Source organism: Peromyscus eremicus, chromosome 22 (assembly GCF_949786415.1).
Source record: "Peromyscus eremicus chromosome 22, PerEre_H2_v1, whole genome shotgun sequence".
NCBI lineage: Eukaryota > Metazoa > Chordata > Mammalia > Rodentia > Cricetidae > Peromyscus > Peromyscus eremicus.
Genome location: NC_081437.1, coordinates 6,733,149 through 6,755,912, shown reverse-complemented (window position 1 = coordinate 6,755,912; position 22,764 = coordinate 6,733,149). Strand labels below are relative to the sequence as shown.

The following is a 22,764-nucleotide window of genomic DNA, read 5'->3' as shown; positions in this document are numbered from 1 at the left end:
GCTGGCCTCCAAGGTCACCAGACATACAAGCAGGCAAATCACTCAGATACATAAAACATATAAAACCTAAAAATATTAAGATGCTTAATATCTTACCTTTATTTGCTTTGTAATTCCTTTATCTTTTGGTAGGCATCCTCTATAAACTTTCTATGCTCTTTTGAAACTGGTAATTCCATTTCAGCAAAATCTCTGCTGTGTTGTGTTGATGCACTCTAACGACTGGTGAAGGCCTAACTTTCCTTTTTCTTCTCTCTCTCTCTCTCTCTCTCTCTCTCTCTCTCTCTCTCTCTCTCTCTTTTGGTTTTTCAAGACAGAATTTCTCCATGTAACCCTGGCTCTCCTGGAACTCACTTGGTAGACCAGGCTGGCCTTGAACTCACAGAGATCCGCCTGGCTCTGCCTCCTGAGGGCTGGGATTAAAGGCGTGCGATGCCGCTGCCGGCTTCTTTCTCATTCTTTTCATCTTGATTCTTGGTTTCATCCCACTTACGAGCTCCCTGCTTGTCTGTTTGTCGCCTTTGCTGATCTGGTGACTTGTTTTAGTGGCCTGGTAGGTGATAGTGCATTGATGTTGTTTTTGCTCTTTTGGGGGGGCCCACCACCCAGCTCCCAAATAAATACACAGGTGGAGGCTTATTCTTAATTATCAATGCCCTGCCATAGTTTGGCTTCTTTCTAGCCAGCTTTTCTTAACTGTAAATTATCCCGTCTACCTTTTGCCTCTGAGCTTTTTCCTTTTCTTACTTCTGTAATCTTACTTTCACTCTTACTCTGTGGCTGGTTAGCTGGCCCCTGGACTCCTCCTCCTTCAATGGCTCCTTCAATCTTTTCTCCTGCCGGATTTCTCCCTCCTTGCCTACCAACCCCGCCTATCCTCTCTCCTGCCTTGCTATTGTCCGTTCAGCTCTTTATCAGACCATCAGATGTTTTATTTTTTTTATTTTTTTATTTTTTTATTTTTTGGTTTTTCGAGACAGGGTTTCTCTGTGTAGCTTTGCGCCTCTCCTGGAACTCACTTGGTAGTCCAGGCTGGCCTCGAACTCACAGAGATCCGCCTGGCTCTGCCTCCCGAGTGCTGGGATTAAAGGCGTGCGCCACCACCGCCCGGCTTGCGCCACCACCGCCTGGCTCAGATGTTTTAAACACACACAGAAACACAGCTTCACAGAGCTAAACAAATGCAACATAAACAAAAATAATACACCTTAAAGTAATACTCTACAACAATAGTGTTTGAAAGACTGTACCGTAAAGCAAGTGGCAGACTGCTGGAGGATGACCATTTGATGTGTTCCCTTTAGCTGCGTTTATTGAAGTTAAAAACCTACTTGTTCAGTTCCCCCTTGCTTTGCTTAGGTCTTCCCAGCAGCTCTTTCTTTCTCCATTTTTGTTTTAAACATTTATTTGTTACGTATTTATTTCATTTTATGTGTGTATGCAGGAGCCAGAAACAGAAGAGGATATTGCGTCCCTAGAACTGTAATTAAGGGTGATTGAGAGCCTCCGTGTGGGTGCTGCTTCCCAGCAGCTCTCAGAACTGTACTTTTTTATTTCAGGAAGGAGATAAGGATTCCCTCTCCAGACTTGGGATTAGTGAAAATTCTCAGGGTCCTGCTTAAGCGTTAGGTTTCTGGGTGGTGGGGTTGAGGATTGGAACTTCACTGGAAGAAGCACACTGCAGTCCATCCACCTGACAGCCTTGTTTTCCCCTGTAATTGTCTCAAGTGTTGGTCCTTATTTCTAGATAAGCTTCATTATATGTTGAAATGACTATTAATACTCTGTTCTGTTGATAAATTATTATGCACATATATTATCTTTGAGTATTGCAGTGTCAAAGAGTAACAAATATCCTTATTGCATTTTGCCCTTCCCCCCACTTTTTTTTTGAAAGATTTATTTATCTATGTATACAGTGTTCTGCCTGCATGTGTACCTTCACACCAGATCTCATTACAGATGGTTGTGAGCCACCATGTGGTTGCTGGGAATTGAACTCAGGAACTCTGGAAGAGCAGCCACTGCTCTTAACCAATGAGCCGTCTCTCCAGCACCCCTGTTGTTGTTGTTTTCTTTTTCTTTTTCTTTTTTTTTTTTTTGGTTTTTTTTTTTGGTTTTTTTTTTTTTTTTTTTTTTTTTTTTTTTTTGGTTTTTCGAGACAGGGTTTCTTTGTAGCTTTGCGCCTTTTCCTGGAACTCACTTTGTAGACCAGGCTGGCCTCGAACTCACAGAGGTCCTCCTGCCTCTGCCTCCCGAGTGCTGGGATTAAAGGTGTGTGCCACCACCAACCGGCCTGTTTTCTTTTTCAAGAAAGAAAATTCTTGTAGTCCTGGCTGTCCTGGAACTTGTTTCGTATATAGACCAGGCTGGCCTCAAACTCAGAGGTCTGCCTGCTCTGTCTCTTGAGTGCTGGGATTAAAATAAAATGCATGTACCCGCACGCCCAGCCCTGCTCCTCTTCGTTTTTAAACAGTCTCCCAACTTCCGCTCTCAGCAGATGTGAAGGAGTGTGAAGGAGTGTGTGGTTTCGGCTGCGGTTTCTTTTCCTTAGGGTTGGGGGCAGGAGGTAGGAGAGACACTGGTGGACTGTGCCTGCATCAGGAAGGCTGGAGAACAGCTCAGGGCTGTTTAAATAGTCCTATCTTTATTACAGTGCTCCCCTCCCCCTTTACTGCTCATTTCAGGCGCTTATGCCTGTCCGTTCAATGACCCTAATGCTTAACGTGCAGAGAAATGCCTTGACAAAAAGAAAAACTACCCTTTATGATTTTATATTTTTGGTAAAACTGATAATATATCTTTCATCTTTAAAAATATCTATTCAGCCGGGCGGTGGTGGCGCACGCCTTTAATCCCAGCACTCGGGAGGCAGAGCCAGGCGGATCTCTGTGAGTTCGAGGCCAGCCTGGGCTACAGAGTGAGTTCCAGGACAGCAAGGACTAAACAGAGAAACCTTGTCTTGAAAAACCAAAAAAAAAGGGGAAAAACTATTCAGAATTTTAGCTTTTAATGTTTTATATAGTTGAAACATGGTTTATTTTTAATACTCATTTTCTGCTAGCTTTCTGTAATTTGATTTTTATTAGGTAGTTCACTTTAGGAGTGTGAAGATGTGCTCTGATTAAGTGGATAATAATTAGGAGCAATTTGTTTCAGCCTTATTTAGGGAATGTTTTTGTCGTCTTGTTTGAGAAAATTGACTCACTCTCATATTAAGCTTTTATGTATAATTGTGTATTTAATAATTTTAATGCCTGGTACAGATAGACTTCTTTTTAAAATGTTCCTTTGTAATTTTATTTGTTTAACTTTTAGTCATTTGTTTTAAAAAAAGAACAATCACTAGGCATGAACAGCTATTAACATTTGATTTAAGTGCCTGTTTCCATGGTTTGCCCCATCACTTGAAACCAATTCTATTTAATCTTCAAATAAATTGTCTTTATAAAGGTCTCTACATAATAAAGACTTGAAAATTTCATGTATGTCTTTCTTCTCATAAATGAGATCCATTTTTCATTACAGTTTCTTATTATTTAATAATAGGAGCAAAAGCCAGGCATGGCGGTGCACACCTTTAATCCCAGTACTCTGGAGCAGAGGCCGACAGATCCCCAAGTTCTGGATTCAGGCCAGTCAGAGCTACACAGTGAGAGCCTGTCTCCAGAAAAGGAATGTAGGAGCAGTTTACAAAAGCAGAGTATTTAAGAGTGCCATGACTGGGTTTGACCCAGCAGTCACCCCCACACACACCCAAATGTGTTTTCAAATCATGAAATTTTGATGAACGTGTAACTGTAACAGTTCTTTACCCGCTGAGCATCTCGCCAGCACTAACTAGATGCAGCGTTCTTAGAGTGGGGTCCTGTGCCGAGTTAGGACTGTTACTTAATGTTCTTCAGACAGCTCTCTGCTTTGGGAAAAGCTATAATTTGGTGACGGTTCCAAACAACGTTCTTCAGCAGTTCTTCAGCAGTAAGGCTAGCGTTGGAGATGTGTGCAGTTTCCAGTGGGTAATTCCTGTGTATCTAAGCCGTCATAAGCTCCTTTTTTTTTTTTGTTTTTTTTTTGTTTTGTTTTTGTTTTTTCGAGACAGGGTTTCTCTGTGTAGCTTTGCACCTTTCCTGGAACTCACTCGGTAGCCCAGGCTGGCCTTGAACTCACAGAGATCCGCCTGGCTCTGCCTCCCGAGTGCTGGGATAAAAGGCGTGCGCCACCACCGCCCGGCTGTAAGCTCCTGTTAAAGTCTGTTAATAAGTAAAGGTTCTCAGTGTTGTCCGAGTGACTCAGGGACGGTCAATCCTGCCAACGTCAGCCACATTTCCATAGGTAAATTCTGTCTTCACCCATTTGTCTGCATAGTTTAGTGACTCCTTGTTCTGTGTACAGGTGGAAAACCATGAGTTCCTTGTAAAACCTTCATTTGATCCTAACCTGAGTGAACTAAGAGAAGTAATGGATGGCCTGGAAAAGAAGATGCAGGCTACGTTAATAAGTGCTGCCCGGGGTCTTGGTAAGGATGAGTTATGGAGGTCTGAATCATTTGTACAGTGATCACATTGGTACCCAATCTTGGTTTCTGCCCCCAAAAGGGCACTTGCTTCGGTTTGAGACTAATTGTTGCTGATGGCAGATGGTCACTGTGGGGTTCCCATTTTGAGATTCTGTTATTAAAACCTTGTTGTTTTTTTTACACACGGCTCTCTGCTGTCCTTTCTCCGCAGATGAGGGCTGTCTGTAGTTGTTGCTATTAATTTCAGTTACTTTTCTTCAGCTAACAAATTGCTGTATAGTATTTTGTTTTTTTTGGGGTCTAATAATCATTTTGAGTAAAATTATGAGCAGAGGCCAGGATAGAAAATTTCACAAATCTTAGATACATAAAGTTGAGCTGATAAATCATTGTGTGCTCTGAAATTTTCTGCGCATAACAAGAGTAAAGCCTAGTTGTTCTAGACTCTGATTGTCCGGTCAAATTTTTGTTTAGAAATTGCATTTGAGCCGGGCGGTGGTGGCGCACGCCTTTTATCCCAGCACTCGGGAGGCAGAGCCAGGTGGATCTCTGTGAGTTCGAGGCCAGCCTGGGCTACCAAGTGAGTTCCAGGAAAGGCGCAAAGCTACACAGAGAAACCCTGTCTCGAAAAAAAAAAAAAAGAAAGAAAGAAAGAAAGAAAGAAAGAAAGAAAGAAAGAAAGAAAGAAAGAAATTGCATTTGGCAGGGTTGGAAAGATGGTATAGTGGTTAAGAACACTGGCTGCTCTTCCAGAGGACCCAGGTTCAATTCTCACTACCCACATGGCACCTCACACCTGTCTGTGACTCCAGTTCCAGAGGATCCAACACCTTCACACCAGTGCACATAAAACAAATTTAAATAAGTTATTTTTTAAAAAAAAAAGAAGAAATTGCATTTGGCCACTTTCAGTTCTACCCTAATTTTCAAACATTCTTCGGTTAAGTAGAGAAGCCTGGCCTTTGATGGAGGCTTAGTGAGTCAAGGCACTTCACCACCAAGCAGCCTCGTGGCCAGCCTTTGACCCACGTGGTGGAGAGAGGAAACTAACATGCATGGTTTGTCCTCTGACCTCAGCACATGAACCATGGCACACAGTTACACGCGCGCACACACACACACACACACACACACACAAACACATGCACACGCACACATGAGAATAAATATATATTAAAAAATAAAATAGGGTTGGAGAGATGGCTCAGAGGTTAAGAGCTCTGGTTGTTCTTCCAGAGGACCTGAGTTCAATTCCCAGCGACCACATGGAGGCTCACAACCATCTGTAATGAGATCTGGCACCCTCTTCTGTGTACATAATAAGTAAATAAATCTTCAAAATAAATAAAAGAAGCCCTATGCAAAACTGCTTAAGCATGGGCCGTACCATACCCATTTTCGTAGGCATCCAACATCTGAATTGGGGTGTGCTGTTCACAGCTGGTGCTCTGCCACCTTGGGTGGGTTTACCCGTATAAAAAGCAGCTTCTTCCATGTTAGTGGCCAGCCTTTATAGGAGAGGTTAAGGACTCCATAGGTATATTTTTACATAGTTCTCCAATGAAGTGAGATTTGAATCTTCTCCAGTGAGATAATAATAATTTCCAGTATTTTGCCTTGTCCTAAGTGTTGCACTATTCAGATGTAATGATTTTAACCATTTACACTGAAAAGTGTATGTGTTTATGACCTAGTTTTTTTCTGATCATAAAGGTTTGGATGCTGGCAAACAGATTAAATTGGATTCCAGCGCACAGTTTGGATATTATTTTCGTGTGACCTGCAAGGAAGAAAGAGTCCTTCGAAACAATAAGAACTTCAGCACAGTGGATATTCAGAAGAACGGAGTTAAGTTTACCAACAGGTGGGCGAGCATGCTACTCTGATGTCTTTGACAGAGGGCTTTCACTTTAGCATTCACTGTTTAAAAAGCATCGACCAAGAGTCAGGCTTTACTCTCTCCCAAGAAGCTCTTCATATATTCAGCTGTTAGCCAGGAGGCTTGCTCATGCCTGGAGTCCCAGCTCCATGGAGGCTGGAGAATTGCCATGAGTTCAGGGGCAGCCCTGGCATCAGAGTGAGATCCTCCCCCAAGCAACAGAAACAGCCTCTAGAAAACCCAAGTAGATTGAATTAATAATTGCTGTTTCTGTGTCCATTGGAACTGGTTCCCCTTGTATCCTGCTTTATTTTTGTCTGTTTAGTTTTCTTATAAAGGATTTATTTTTGTTTTTTAAATTAAGGTGTGTGTGTGTGTCTGTAAATGGGTATGTGCATAAGAAGCTAGAGGCCTTGGATCCTCTGGAGCTGGAATTACAGGTGGCTGTGATTTGAACTCTGGTCCTGGAAGAGCAGCAAGCTCTCTTAAATGCTGACCATCTCTCCAGCCCCTCATCTATTTCTTTAGGAAAGTTTTGGTATCATTTATCAAGTAGAAAGAAAAACATCTGCTGTTTCAGCTGAATGTATAAATTAGTTAAGGTAGATACTGCCTTACTGGGGCTGTTCACTATATTACAGCTATGTTATGTATGCTACTGAAAAAACTTAACTTTTTTCTTCTTTTTCTTTTTAAACTGATCTCAGGAAGTTTTGGATAGAATTATTCATAGGTAGAAAAGGTTTTGTTTTGTGTTTTTGTTTTTTTCCTTTTCCTTTTTTTTTTTTTTTTTTTTTAATTCTTTTTGGTTTTCTAGTACAGGGTTTCTTTGTGTAGCCTTGGCTGTCCTGGAGCTTGCTCTGTAGACCAGGCTGAACTCCAATTTACAGATCCGCCTACCTCTGTCTCCCAAGTGCTGTGATTAAAAGCATGTTGTTTTTCCGATACATTGTATCACTCTTGTTTCAGTAAAATACCTTTTAAGTTACATAAACACATGGGTTATTCAGATATAAAAGAGAGTGGACTGGATGGCCACACGGTACTAAAAGTTGTGAAAAAATCCATTTACTCTTCAAGTTGTGGAACAGGTGGAATGCTTACTGTGTATGTAGTTTTCTTCTTAAAAGGCTCCCGTGAGTGTCACTCAGAATAGAATCTTAGACTTGTGGCCTCTGTGATCTGGAGCAGCCGCCTCTTCTGCAGCCCGACTTCCGGTCTCACTTGATGACGCGTTCACGTCCTTTCTTTAACCCCCTTGGCTTCCCCATAGCGATCTTCTTTGTGCTGCTGCTGTTACACCTTGGCCCGCCAGTTCCCTTCCACTTCCTGCCAGTTCCCTTCCACTTCCCGCCAGTTCCCTTCCACTTCCCTCGGTCTCTTCTTTTTCTCCTCTTAATTCCTTTTCTTCTTTTAAGATACTTACTGCTTTTTGTTTTGTGTGTGTGGGGGGTGTGTGCATGCCACACTGCACACACGGAGGGCGGAGGGTGACTGGTTTTCTCCCGTCCTGTGGCTCCTGGAGATTGAACTCCCGTCAGACTGTGGTGGGCACCTCTGCCTCCTGAGCCGCCTCACCAGCCAGCTCCATTCCTTTTCTTTGAGGCTGGCATTTTCCCTAGGTTTATCTTTGACTTTCTTCAGTAGTTTGTATTTTAACTGTACTTTTCGTGTTCTGTGTTGCCCATTTTTCTTCATTTAGTGGTTTTTTGTTTGTTTGTTTGTTTTTGAGTCAGGGTTTCTCTGTGTAGCTTTGCGCCTTTCCTGGAACTCACTCTGTAGCCCAGGCTGGCCTTGAACTCACAGAGATCCGCCTGCCTCTGCCTCCCGAGTGCTGGGATTAAAGGCGTGCGCCACCACTGCCCGGCTTGTTGTTTGTTTTTTATTATTTTTGGAGACAGAGTCTCTTACATAGCCCTGGCTGTTCAGGAAGCAGCTCACTGTGTAGACCAGGCTGGCCTTGACTCACAGAAAACTGCCTGCCTCTGCATTCTGTGTGCTGGGATTAAAGGTATGCATCACAACACCCAGCTTGGTTGCCCATTTTTCTACTTGTATTTCAATTTTTAATTTTTATTGTTAAGATGCTTCATATGACAAATATGAATATATTTGTGTAATTCACATTACTTCTGGCAAACATTTTGATATTTTTAATAATGCCATGTTTTGATTTGCAGTGAACTGTCTTCTTTAAATGAAGAATATACTAAGAATAAAGGCGAGTATGAGGAGGCCCAGGATGCCATTGTTAAAGAAATTGTCAATATTTCTTCAGGTAAATGGAATGTTTTGAATATGGCCTGTTTGCTTGTTTGCTTGTTTATTAGAAAAGCATCAGGATGTTTGAAGATAGTTTTGCTTCTGTTTTAATTTTTTATTATTACATTTATTTATCTGTATATGTGCGTGTGTGCCTGTGCTTGTAGAGGCCAGAGGACAGCTTGCAAGAGTTGGTTCTCTTTTCTACTTTGTGGGTCCTAGGATTGAACTCCAGTGATGAGTAGTCAGGTTGGTGGTCCTAGGATTGAACTCCAGTGATGAGTAGTCAGGTTGGTGGTCTTAGGATTGAACTCCAGTGATGAGTAGTCAGGTTGGTGGTCCTCGGATTGAACTCCAGTGATGAGTAGTCAGGTTGGTGGTCCTCGGATTGAACTCCAGTGATGAGTAGTCAGGTTGGTGGTCCTAGGATTGAACTCCAGTGATGAGTAGTCAGGTTGGTGGTCCTAGGATTGAACTCCAGTGATCAGTAGTCAGGTTGGTGGCAGGCATTTGATCCGCTCAGCCCTCTCACTGGCTCTTACTGTTTGAAGGCAGGATCACTTGTCCTGGCTAGTCCCTGAACTCCTTAGCTGAAATGTGCTCTTGTCATACCTCTCACATGCTGAGATTGAAGTTGTGAGCCACTGTACAATGTTCCTTTTAAGTCATTGTCTGTAGGTTCACACCGTAGGATCTGGAACTGAATATCACTGTAAAACAAATACAGATTGTACAAGAACAGCTAGTGTCAGTTCTGTGTGCTGTTACATGGGTTTTCAGTCTAGTCTTGATGCGTTATTGGAGGTGGTGTTTTTTATTTGAAGGGGCAATGTTAATCGCTGTATGTTACCTGCCTATAGAATGGCATGAGTGTATGTTTAGTGCAGGGTAGGTAGTGGTGTGTGTTAGTCTGAAGGGTTTAGACATAAACTTCACAGAACACAGGAGGTGAGCGCTAGCAGGAGCCGCTGTGGGATGACGGCACGAGCTGAGGTGATTCGGACCCACAGCATCACTGTGCTGTAGTCTTGCCCCACACATTAGCCTGACGTATAAACAGGAAAACATTGGGTGGATCTGGATCGTGGGACATTCTTTTTTATGCGTGGACTCTTTACAAATGATCCTTTCAAGAATCATAAAAGGGACAGGCTCTGTTCAAGATTAAGGGAGACTTAAAGGAACACACCAACCAAGTCAGAGGCCCAGAGCTGCAGTTGAGAATAGAGGACAGCTGGGGGAAATGGGAACACTGACTACTGTACGGTCCTGTGACCCCACCACCGTGGTCTAGAGCACACTTACTCCAGCATAGAGGACAGCTGGGGAAATGGGAACACTGACTACTGTACGGTCCTGTGACCCCACCACCGTGGTCTAGAGCACACTTAGGACAGCGTGAAGAAACAGGGCGATGTTTTTTTCTGAGGGCTGTGTGCTGATTACTTAGGAGTAATGAGTCTTAAAAAGCTATGTGCATGTTTAATTCTATAAACTGTTTCACTGTTATGAGTGTTCGTAACAGGGCAGAAGAAAGGCAGAACTTGAGGTTTTATTTATTTATTTATTTATTTTAAAGATTTATTTATTTATTATGTATACAGCATGTATGACTGCAGGCCAGAAGAGGGTACCATATCTCATTACAGATGGTTGTGAGCCACCATGTGGTTGCTGGGAATTGAACTCAGGACCTTTGGAAGAGCAGTCAGTGCTCTTAACCTCTGAGCCATCTCTCCAGCCCGAGGTTTTATTTTAACATGCTGTATGTATTGGTGCAGAAGTGAATGGGATGGTTTATGAAGATGATATTTTTGCTTGGTGATATCAGGTAACTGAAGCATAGTAATTTAGTTGATTTGTGTTCTTGAATCTAATTTGTATTTTAAAGAGCCCTATAAATACTGTTTATTTCAACTGTGAGTCTTCCTCAAAACCAGCAAAACAAAACAGAAACCGTTCATCGCCTGTTAGTAAAGGTCTGGGTTGTAACCTCTGAGTCTGGAGCTTCGTATTTGGAGTCAGCCTGAATTCATGCTAACTTCTTTTAAAATGTAGGGAAACCGTTTTAGATTTCCTTTTTCTCCTTCTCCATTGAAGTTAAGCTTTGTTCTGGACTCTCCAGAAGCACCTGATGTTGACATCCGTGTGATAGATAGGTTAGGAGACACGTGGGTGCTTTGTCCTCACCCCATTAGCATTCAGAGTCTACCCTGAATTCTGACATTGCCGTCTTCACGTCTCTTGTCTGGCCTGTGCCAGTGAGTTATGGTGATCACTTGGTTCTAGTGCCGCGGCAGCGTGGAATCCTGAACACGTGTCAAGTGGCCCTTAGGATCCAGTTATACTGAAATGCTCTGTGTGCACCAGTTGCTCAAAGTGAGACTCGGCTAATACCCTGCAGTCTGTGTGTGACCTTGACATTGGCGTGCTTTCCTAAATTTCCCAACAGGAGGGGAAAGTGCCTTTTTGTCCTAGTTAATTCGGATTTTATAAGGAAAACATTAAAGATATATAAAAAAATTTAACATAGCATTGAGTTTCAGGCTTTTTTTTTTTAAGATTTATTTATTTATTTCATGTGCATTGATGTTTTGCCTGTATGTATGTCTGTGTGAGGGTGTCAGATCCCCTGAACTGGAGTTACAGTTGTGAACTGCTATATGGGTCTGGGAATTGAACCTGAGTCCTCTCGAAGAACAGCCCGTGCGCTTAACTGCTGAGCCAATTCTCCAGCCCATAGTTTCAGGCTTCTTTTCGAATTTCATCATAGCAAACTTGTTAAGTTTTGGAATGGTCTTCATTATAAGGTGTGTGTTTATTATTTGATAATCCCACGTGCATGTCCTGGTTCATGTTTTTGCAGGCTATGTGGAGCCAATGCAGACGCTCAATGATGTGCTAGCTCAGTTAGACGCCGTGGTCAGCTTTGCTCACGTCTCAAATGCCGCACCCGTTCCTTACGTACGGCCAGTCATTTTGGAGAAAGGAACAGGAAGAATTACACTGAAAGCCTCCAGGCATGCTTGTGTTGAAGTTCAAGATGAAGTTGCCTTTATTCCGAATGATGTGCATTTTGAAAAGGATAAACAGATGTTTCACATCATTACTGGTAAATTTGTTGTTTTTGTTTTCTTGTTTTTCAAGACAGGGTTTCTCTGTGTAGCTCTGGCTGTCCTGGAACTCGCTCTGTAGCCCAGGCTGGCCTCAAACTCATGGAGATTTGCCTGCCTCCCCCAGCCCTCAGTGCTGCACCACCACTACCCAGCTGCTCAACTTTGTTTAAGGAGGGAGAAAGGTACAAACCAAAAACCTACTTTCTGGGCTTTTTGTAAAGGGTTAACACTTTTTTTTTTTTTTAATGGAAATAATGTGTTTTAAATTGATGAAGAAAGTCTCTGTTTCTGACATTAGAAAAAAATGTATTACTCAGGTTAGTAATGCTTTCAGATCTTGATTAGAAGGAAGTCTTTTGGGGTGGTTAAAGTTTAGGAGATAATATTGTATTGATAAAAAATTCTGTTGCAGGCATTCACAGCATTTAAAGCAAACATTGTTTCACCCACAAAGCTCACCAGAGTCAGTCTTTAGAAGATTGGATAAGAATTGTCTCCTGGAAAAACTTAGCTTAGGCTATCAATCCTTTTGAGATGTAGCACTGTGTTCATATTCATTTAAAAGTAGCTGAGCTGTTCTGAGAGACAGTAAGCAGATCCAGAGTCTAGAAAACAATAGAGAAGTAAGAGTTATACAGATAAACTTGGGGAAGTTATGACGTCATTCTATCATTTCCCTAAGTGGCTATTTAAATTGTTTGTTTAACCTGACCCAAACAAGGAAATTGTACATTTGCCAAAAGAAGGGTCATGTAGCGTGAGTTTAAGTGATATGAGGAGTTTGCCCAGACTGATTATTCATTACTAGCCCATTTATTAATGAATAATACTGTTGACTAAACAGTTGGTCTACTCTTGACATTATTAAATTAGCCTGTAGGTATCTGAGCAGGGTAATATATATATATAGATTTATACATCATAGTCAAGCTCCAGGTTAGCCGTATGTTTTATGACCTGTCTCCTGTAAAAGGGCTCAGTATAGATTTGTCTGAAGAAACAGTGAGAACATTGCATTTGGATGCTGTGTGGACAGTGACCTGGTGCATGTTTTTCCATTGTCTTGTGTGTCTGATTTGCATGCCATTGTGACTTAAGTAATCTTCAGTTGCAGTTTTGAATGACTAGTATCTTAATTGCTAGTGAAAGAAATCAATGTCTTGCTTTTTGATGTAATTTGTTTTATAGGTCCCAATATGGGAGGTAAATCAACATACATTCGTCAAACTGGGGTGATTGTGCTCATGGCCCAGACCGGGTGTTTTGTGCCATGTGAGTCAGCAGAGGTGTCCATTTTGGATTGCATCTTGGCTCGCGTTGGGGCTGGTGACAGCCAGCTGAAAGGTGTCTCCACGTTCATGGCTGAAATGCTGGAGACTGCGTCTATCCTCAGGTATGTGTGTGTCTCCGTCCCCTGAAAATGGAGACCTGTGGCCCCATTTTGTGCGAAATATAGTTGTGGATTCATTCTTGGTTTAGAGATTGTTTGCCTGTGAACTATGTGTACTTTATGTTACCTTAAAAGGGTGACTGGAGCTGGGACACCTGTTGTGTGTCCTGGGCTGCTCTGTAGACAGGGAGGAACTCAGTCCTAGTTGTTTAGACTGGCCTGGGCAACACAGCAAGTGTCTGAAAACAACAGGGAAGCGGCTTGTAATCTTTTAAAAATAAAGACCTTGGACCAGAGAGACGACTCAGCAGTTCCGAGTACTTCCTGCTCTTGCAGAGGACCTGGTTTCCAGCACCAACCCACATGGTGGCTCCCAACTCTCTGTAACTCTAGGTGCAGAGGTGTAGCTGTAGTACATCTGATGCTTCCAGCTCGTGTTCCTCTGTGCCCATGGAGCACATACATGCACTTGTGCACACACAAATACGCTACACAAAATACATAGTAACGTTCTCAATGGTTCGGGTCATCACCTCTGCTTTCGCTTCCACTGTTCATGACACCGGGAACAGTCCTCCTTGTCCTTTGTTCATACCTTCCTCTTATTTGTTCAGTTCTTTTTTAATGTGCATTGGTGTTTTGTCGTGGGTGTCAAGTTCCCTGGACCTGGAGTTACAGACAGGTGTGAGCTGACATGTGGAGCCGGGAATTGAACCCGGGTCCTCTGGAAGAGCAGTCAGTGCTCTTAAGCACCGAGCCACCTCTCCAGTCCAGTCTTACAGTTCTAATGGTGAAAATACTTCTTCCCTGATGGTTGTTACGTCTACTGCTGTTTTAGAGAGTGCTGAAGTCCTCTGTGGTGTTGCAGTTTAACACTAGTGATTGGTCAATAAATCTATAACTTTACATTTTAAAGAATGACGTGGCAATTGGCAGGAAAAGAAGCCTGTAGAGAGGTGGCACACTCCTTTAATCCTGGCACTGGGGAGGGAGGCAGTGGCAGGGGGGGATCTGTGGGTTTGAGGCCAGCCTCATCTACATAATGAACTCTAGGAGAACCTGGACTACAAAGACAGACCCTGTCTCAAAAGGCAGAGAGAGAGAGAGAGAGAGAGAGAGAGAGAGAGAACACTCGCTAATGTGGATTCATGTGTGCCATGCCTGTGTTCAACAAATAATATTGTGCTGCAGACATCCACTACCTCTGGCTCTTTTAGTCTTTCCCCTCTTCTGTCCTGATCCCTGAACTACATTGTGTGTGGGTGTGGGTGTGGGCAGGTGTTTTTTTTGAGACAGGGTTTCTCTGTGTAGCCCTGGGGATCCTAAAACTCTGTAGACCAGGCTGGCCTCAAACTCACAGAGATCCGCCAGCCTCTGCCTCCCAAGTGCTGGAATCAAAGATGTGTGCCACCATGTCAGACTCCAAACTACATTTTATGTTGTGTAATTATGCATTTCAGGTCAGCAACCAAAGATTCCTTAATAATCATTGACGAACTGGGAAGAGGAACGTCTACTTATGATGGATTTGGGCTAGCCTGGGCTATCTCGGAGTACATTGCAACGAAGATTGGTGCCTTTTGCATGTTTGCAACCCATTTCCATGAACTCACTGCTTTGGCCAGCCAGATACCAACTGTCAACAATCTGCATGTCACAGCGCTAACTAGTGAAGAAACCTTAACTATGCTTTACCAAGTGAAAAAAGGTGGGCATGCACAGCTTGACAGGAACTCAGTGTCAGAAGCAGTGACCATCATGTTATTTATTCTCAGTTGTTGTTAATTGTTTTTAAGGAGATCTTTACCGCTGGCTTTCTAGTCTAGAGACAAGAGCAGTTTACATTATCTGCATCACTGCATCAAAATAATAAAGAGGAGAGGGATTGATTTATTACAGTTATAAATGTAGGTTGTTTTTGTTGCTGGTTTCTTTTGTTTGTTTGTTTGGTTTTTGTTGTTGTTGTTTTTCGAGAAAGGGTTTCTCCGTGTAGTTTTGGTGCCTGTCCTGGATCTGGCTTTGTAGACCAGGCTGGCCTTGAACTTACAGAGATCCACCTGCCTCTGCCTCCCGAGTGCTGGGATTAAAGGTGTGTGTCATCACCGTCTGGCTTGTTCCTGGTTTTTGAAGTATGTGTGTGGAGGAGAGAAAGTACCTTGACATAATTATTTTTCAAGGGACCTATTTTATTTTATTTTTAACTGTGTATTTATGTCTTGTCTGTGTGTGGGTTAGTGCATGTGAGTGCAGCTACGGAGTCCGGAAAAGGTTGGATCTCCTCCAGCTGGACTTAGAGGGAGTTGTAAGCCACCTAACTTGAGTGCCAAGAACTGAACTGTGTCCTCTGGAAGGGCGGTCCATGCTTTTAACCATTGAGCCATATGTGGCTCTTCGTGTTTTTAGGATTGTGTTCTAAAAACATGGTCATTTAAAGCTGGTGGGTCCAGATGCTCTGGCACTGTTAGAAGTGGTTCTGGAGTGTTCTGCTGATGCTGCGGCCTCCTAGAAAATCGGATGGTTGTTGTCTAGCCCCCACTCATATTACAGTGTATATCCTTCTGAAAGGTTTCTTTACCGTATTGGATGATTATTTCACCAGTCAAGAGAGTCAGGTTTTCACGTGTCTGTCTCGATTTCCCATGAACATGTTTTTGTTCTTATTACTGTTCACATAGAATTGATGTTTCCCTCTTTGTTTTCGCTGCAGTGGGAATTATTTTGAGCTACTGTGTTCACATTATTGATATTTGTTAGAGAAAACAGTATTTGTAGTAGATCTGGCATTCAGCATGAAACTCTGGTTCTGTTTTTAAGTTGTTATTTATGTGCTGTATACTACAGAGTGGCCTCAGAATTCTTAGGGCTTAGACAGGTGTGGCACAGAGAAATTAAGCAAGTTCACGCCTCGTTGTGGGTGTGCTAGCGGATACTTGCCCGTGGTCTGCTTTTGGTTGTGTCCGGTTGAGCAGTCTGCCTCTGGATAGAGTGCGGGGATAAGTAAGTAGACCTAGCTGTAGTCAGTAGCTGTTCCAGCTTTGACCTTGAGACACTGCCCCGTATGGCAGCAGGTAACTGCCACACCTGCCTATGACCTGCCCCTGGGGTGTGGCAAGAGGAGACCCCTTAAGACCCGAGATGCGCATGTGTTCGCTCTCTTAGCTCCTCGTGGTCCTGGAGGCTGGATTTGTAGACCAAGTCAGAGTTCCCCAGAGAACTATGCTGCACTGTACCTCATCTCTCTTGGATCCTGTAATCCACCTCCTATTGGTTGTAAGTTACCCCTGAAAGAAACCTCTTTTAACTACCAGATAAACTAGGTGGAATGGCCTCGTTGACTATAGCAATATCTAGGTTTTTTCAAACAGCTGGTGCCTGATTGAGTCGAGCAGCTTTGTGGGAGCATCAGTCATACGTAAGTGCAGCCGCACAGTCTCTGGGTTCTCTTGTTCTTGAGGTGGTAAGGCACAGTGAGGGTGAGGATGTGGGTCACGTCCTTGCAAGTTTTGTCTGAGGTGCTCTGAACCGCTTGGCTAATGCTTTTGAAATAATCTAGAATCACGTGTTCTAATGACAATAAAAGGGACACTCCATTAACATAGCCCCTATCTATTTCCTGTAGGCGTCTGTGATCAGAGTTTTGGGATTCATGTGGCTGAGCTTGCTAATTTCCCTCGGCATGTGATCGAGTGCGCCAAACAGAAAGCTCTGGAGCTTGAGGAGTTTCAGAACATTGGAACCTTCCAGGGCCGTGATGAAATGGAACCGCCTGCCAAGAAGTGCTACCTGGAGAGAGAGGTTGGTCATCTTGGCTTTAGTTACTGATCCTCTGTTGTGCGTGTCGGGAAACATGATTGGTCAGGCTTCCCATATAGGATTCCAGACTTGATTATTGATCTTTCTTACTGGCTCGTATTTCTTAGCATAACCAAAAAATACCCCTGGGTTGGTTGCTGGTGGTGGTTAGGGTTGTTTTTGTTTTGTTTCATTTTTGACACAAAGTCTCACTATATAGCTCTGGCTGGAATTTACCGTGTAGACTGTGCTGACCCAGAACTCACAGATCCACCTGCCTCTTCCTCCACAGTGCTGGGATTTAGACATGTGGACCACCATTCCTGGCTCCCAGCTTCTCTTTCTCTTGAATTTCTATCCCATATTCCTTTGTATGGTGGAAGGATATGGGCCAGATATAGTCCTGTGGTAGCGCACCTGCCTAGCACGCAGGAATCTCTGGATTTAGCTCCTGTGTCCACACTGCCCCCCCCCACATCTGTCACACCCACACTGCCCCCCCACATCTGTCACACCCACACTGCCCCCCACATCTGTCACACCCACACTGCCCCCCACCTCTGTCACACCCACACTGCCCCCACCTCTGTCACACCCACACTGCCCCCCACCTCTGTCACACCCACACTGGCCCCCATCACACCCACACTGCCCCCCACCTCTGTCACACCCACACTGCCCCCACCTCTGTCACACCCACACTGCCCCCCACCTCTGTCACACCCACACTGCCCCCACCTCTGTCACACCCACACTGCCCCCCCACCTCTGTCACACCCACACTACCCCCCACCTCTGTCACACCCACACTGCCCCCCACCTCTGTCACACCCACACTGCCCCCGTCACACCCACACTGCCCCTCACCTCTGTCACACCCACACTGCCCCCACCTCTGTCACACCCACACTGCCCCCCACCTCTGTCACACCCACACTGCCCCCACCTCTGTCACACCCACACTGCCCCCCCCACCTCTGTCACACCCACACTGCCCCTCACCTCTGTCACACCCACACTGCCCCCACCTCTGTCACACCCACACTGCCCCCCACCTCTGTCACACCCACACTGCCCCCACCTCTGTCACACCCACACTGCCCCCCCCACCTCTGTCACACCCACACTGCCCCCCCCACCTCTGTCACACCCACACTACCCCCCCACCTCTGTCACACCCACACTGCCCCCCACTGTCATTTAAAGTACTAGATTTGGTAGTAGGAGTTAGGAACATAAAGAATTAATTAAATACATGTTAATCTAGATTTAATTTTTAAAGCTATAGATGTCCAGCTAAATTGACTAAGTAAAACAACAACAAAACCATTCCTACCCTCATTGTGTTTAGAATGTAAGCAAGTAGGAGAAATGGGTCTGTCTGAGCCTCCTTAAGGAGAGCTGTTTGTGGGCAGGCTGTCTGTTCCCAGGGTGGCTCCTGTGTTGAGCCCTCTGAGTTAGGGGTCAGATGGATGCTCACACAGTGCTGCAGCTGCTGCAGGGTATGTCTAGCCCCTCTCTTCTCACAGCGCAGGCTTGCTCGGTCGGTCGTAGACGCCTCTGGCTGCTGCCTGCTCCTGGCAGCGCTACAGTGCGGTACGTTGGGGCAGACTTGGACTTGGCGGAGCTTCAGTTTTTACCCATGGTTTCTTTCCTTTTCTTAAAGATAGATAGTTGCTATACAAAAAGGAAAAATATAACTTGCTCATAATTTTAGACGTGGAAAGCTGCCATCCTGAGCCCAGAACGGTTTTGTATCCACCCTTCCCTTAATACATCAAACTCACAGATCCTGAAGATTGGAATTAGGCAGGCTGTTTTATGTAACTCCTAGTTTCCAAGAAAACTGAAATCACGTACTTTTGATATAAGAAGACATGTTTGGAAAAGTTTTAAAGCTAAAGAAGACAACATTTTCAACTGCTGTTAGTGTAGGCTTTTGTTTTTGTTTTTTAGAAAGTACATTTTGTCTTGGCAATGCTGGAGTTTAAATTTCCCTGAGAGAGAGAGAGAGAGAGGGAGAGAGAGAGAGAGAGAGAGAGAGAGAGAGAGAACACCCTGGTACACATGTGGAGGTCAGGGACAGCTTACAGGCATTCATTCTCAGCTTCCACCATGTAGGTCTACGAGATCAAATTCAGGTGGCCAGGCTTACCTTTCCTGCCGAGTCATCTCGCCAGTTCCTTCTATGTGATTTTTAATGGAGAAGTGTTTCTCTTTTAGTAGTTAGATATCTGCTTCTTACCTCCTGGATACTTGCTGGTTGCCTATATGGTACCATTTGGTTCTCTTGTGTGAAAATAGGCCACCGAGTTCTGCTTCACCTGCTGTAATAAATTACATAGTACTCATCATTGCTTGCTTTGGACCTGCTGTAAATTCTTCGAATCCTCAAGACAAATGTGTGATGTTGATAATATCCCCATTTTGTAGATGAAGAATGTGAGTTCAGGAATTTGCCCTAAAAGTAATAACCATGTCATTTGGTACAACACTGAGCAGAAGTAGAAATGGAAACATCCTGCGTGCACACGTGTATGCGTGTGTGTGTGTGTGTGTGTGTGTGTGTGTGTGTGTGTGTGTGTGTGCATGTAAGAGAGAGTTTCAGTGTTTATGCCCAAAGTATGCCTTATAAACCTTAAGTGCTTTCCCCTGAGATTCAATTCCATGTCAGTTAAAGCAGAGGGCTCGAAGAACTACTAAATCTCAGTTCTTTATCATCTGAGAATAAAGTATAATTGTCGGCAGGTGGTGGTGCACGCCTTTAATCCCAACACTCGGGAGGCAGAGGCTGGTGGATCTGAGTTTGAGGCCAGCCTGGTCTACAGAGTGAGTTCTAGGATAGCTAGGGCTACACAGAGAATTCTGTCTTGAAAAACAAAAACAAAACAAAAATATAACTGTCTTATTAATGACTTGCTCTGGGAAATTCATAGCAGCCAAGGGCTTTGTGATTCTAAGAATTGCTTGCCTACTTCGATAAAAATGTTTGCTGAACATCGAGTAGCACATTGAGATCAAAGTTAGAGTTCATTGCTCCAGCTGGCTGGAGGAGAGTGCTTGCTGCTTCCCAGAGGCCCTGGTTCGGTTCCCAGCACCCACATCTGGTGGGTCATGACCTCCTTCCTATAAATCTAGCTCCAGGAGATCGAGCACCATCCTCTGGCCTCTAAGGACACCATGGACATATGTCATACAGACACATGAATAAAAATAAATCTTTTTTTTTTTTTTTTTTCCATTTTTCGAGACAGAGTTTCTCTGTGTAGTTTTGGTGCCTGTCCTGGATCTTGCTCTGTAGACCAGGCTGGCCTCGAACTCAACAGAGATCCGCCTGCCTCTGCCTCCTGAGGCCTGCACCACCCCTACCCTGCATATAAAAATAAATCTTTAAAAGAAAAAAATTTAATTACTGCCTAAAGGACTTTAAAGAGACATTTTAATGATGTTGGGACATGTGTGTTTTTCAGCAAGGTGAGAAAATTATTATGGAGTTCCTGTCCAAGGTGAAGCAAGTGCCCTTTGCTGACATGTCAGAGGAGAACATCACAATGAGGCTAAAACAACTGAAAGCCGAGGTGGTCGCGAAGAATAATAGTTTTGTGAATGAAATCATCTCACGAATAAAGGTGACATGAGAAAACGCCAGTGAGTGAAGGTGAGGATATGCTCACCGGCAGGACCTGGCATAGCAGTGCACCGAAGTACTGAATGATACTTTACCCGAAAACATTTTCAGAAGTATTCTCAAGTGGAGATCTGTAACTGGGTACTGTTGAAATGGGCATGGGCAACTTTGTGATATGCTGAATTTTATAAATAAAATCGTAGTTTGTAGAATTTGAGGTGCTGTGTATTTCTTTGAAATATTCCCTTTGTATACATTTACTCTACTAATAACACGTATAGACCTTATACAAATAAAGAACCTCAAAACAGAGGCCAAAAATATCTGCACACATACATAATACATAATTAATATCTTAGGCCTACTAAACGCACACCTTTAATTCCAGTACATGGTAGGCAGAGGCAGAAGCCCCTCTTCAGCCGGAGACTAGCCTGGTCTATATAATGAGACCCCGCCTCAAAAAAGTTTCTATATAGCCGGTTAACAACAAAATAGGCAAGAGACCTGAATAAATGCCTTTCCCAAGAAAGTAAGTAATGGATGGTAAGCCAGTGAGAAGGGACAGATCTGAGAAGTGAAGTAACAGCCTTGAGTGTGAGTGAGGTTAGTTAGAGTCAGGGGAGTAGAGATGGAACTCTTGTACACCAGTGGGATATGAAATTTCAGCCCCTTTGGAACAACAATATGGTAGGTCCTCAAGCAGTTCCTGTCCTGGGTGTATATCTAAGAGAAAGAAAAACATCACATCATAAATTGGCACACAAACACCAAGATTTTCATTTCTCATTGTAGCCAAAAGGTGGAAACAGTCCCAATGTCCCCAGTGGGTGAGTGTATCAATGAAATGTGTTCTGGCTGTATGATGTTCATCTGTGTTAAGAGAAACAAAGTAATACATAGGGAAAACTGGACAGAGTCCTGAAAATGTGCTGAGTGAAAGAATCCGGTCACAGAGGTCCACACAGGATAGTCACCTGCCAGAGATACGTTGATAAGCAGTGGTTTGGGGTTGAGGTTTGGGTTCAGTGTTTGTGAGATACAAGTATAATCTTGGGTGGACACACTTGTGAACACACCAAAACCATTGAGTTGTGGACCTGAAATGGATAATCATGGTATCTGAGCAGTATCAGTAAAGGTCACTATCCAAGAGAAAAGATAGTAGACAGCTATAAACATAAAAGGGTTTTCGGGCTGGGTATGGTGGCACACACCTTTGTCTTAGCACTTGGGGGACAGAGGCAGGTGGATCTCTGAGTTCACAGCCTGTGGGTCTACATAGTGAGGCCAGGGCGGTGAGCGCTACAAGGTCAAACTCCCTCGTTTTTGTTTTGTTTTGTTTTGTTTTTTTTAATTACCAGACACAAACATCCATGCCAGGTTACTTCATCCTCCAGATCTGACTAGCTTCAAGTGGCAGTGCCACTGTTGGTCAGGATATGAGGGGGCAGTGTGGGTGAGGATAAACTTTGTAAAATTGAAACCGTGGCTCCAGCTTTCTATCTAAAGCGTTCTCTCCTGGGGGCACATTAGAAGGTCCATGATAGCTGAAAGGTGAAGATGAGCTCCAGCTTCACTGAGTACCATCCAGGTAGCACAAGAAACAGTACTTTTTGGCACACCCTTTTAATTCCAGTACTCCAGAGGCAGAGGCAGTCAGATCTCTGTGAGTTCAAGGCCAACCTGGGCTACAGAGTGAGTTCCAGGACAGCCAGGGCTACACATGTCTCGAGAAAAAAAACAAACTACTTTCCCTTACTTATGAAATTTATTAATTATTGGTTATGTGTGGTGATTCACCTGCACGTAGGTCTGCATCACATCATGCCTGGTGCCCATGAAGTCCTAACAAAGGCATTCGATCCTCTGAGTTGAGTTGCAGACAGGAGCCACTATGTGGGAATTGAACCCTGGTCCTCTGGAAGAGCAGCAAATGCTTTTAACCACTGAACCATCTCTCCAGACCAGTGTGGAAGTTAAGTAAGTGAAGTACAGAAATGTGCTCACTGCAGGGACCACTAAAAGAAACAACTAAGCCCCAGGAGTCATCCTGGCAGGGTGCACCTTTCCCCAGGGCCTCCAGAGAGCTAGTGTTCTTCACATGAGGTTTTTTTAAACCATTACTGTTAAGTCATGCAGTTTTGTTTCATATATGTAAATTTCCTGTGAAGATAAATT

At 43.8% G+C, this 22,764-nt stretch overlaps 1 protein-coding gene across 2 annotated transcripts in view; it reads left to right on the top strand.

Annotated features, from left to right (window-relative positions):
- The window catches only part of Msh2 (mutS homolog 2), a 65,510-nt gene extending 44,715 nt beyond the window's left edge, over positions 1 to 20,795 (top strand). For both annotated transcript variants that reach the window (XM_059248411.1, XM_059248412.1), the window contains 8 exons: positions 4,393 to 4,516; positions 6,230 to 6,380; positions 8,576 to 8,673; positions 11,524 to 11,769; positions 12,962 to 13,166; positions 14,624 to 14,871; positions 16,783 to 16,958; positions 20,426 to 20,795. In XM_059248411.1, the coding sequence (XP_059104394.1) occupies positions 4,393 to 4,516; positions 6,230 to 6,380; positions 8,576 to 8,673; positions 11,524 to 11,769; positions 12,962 to 13,166; positions 14,624 to 14,871; positions 16,783 to 16,958; positions 20,426 to 20,593 (1,416 nt within the window). In that variant the 3' untranslated portion in view covers positions 20,594 to 20,795. The remainder of the gene's footprint in view (positions 1 to 4,392; positions 4,517 to 6,229; positions 6,381 to 8,575; positions 8,674 to 11,523; positions 11,770 to 12,961; positions 13,167 to 14,623; positions 14,872 to 16,782; positions 16,959 to 20,425) is intronic.
- The last annotated feature ends 1,969 nt before the right edge of the window (positions 20,796 to 22,764 follow it).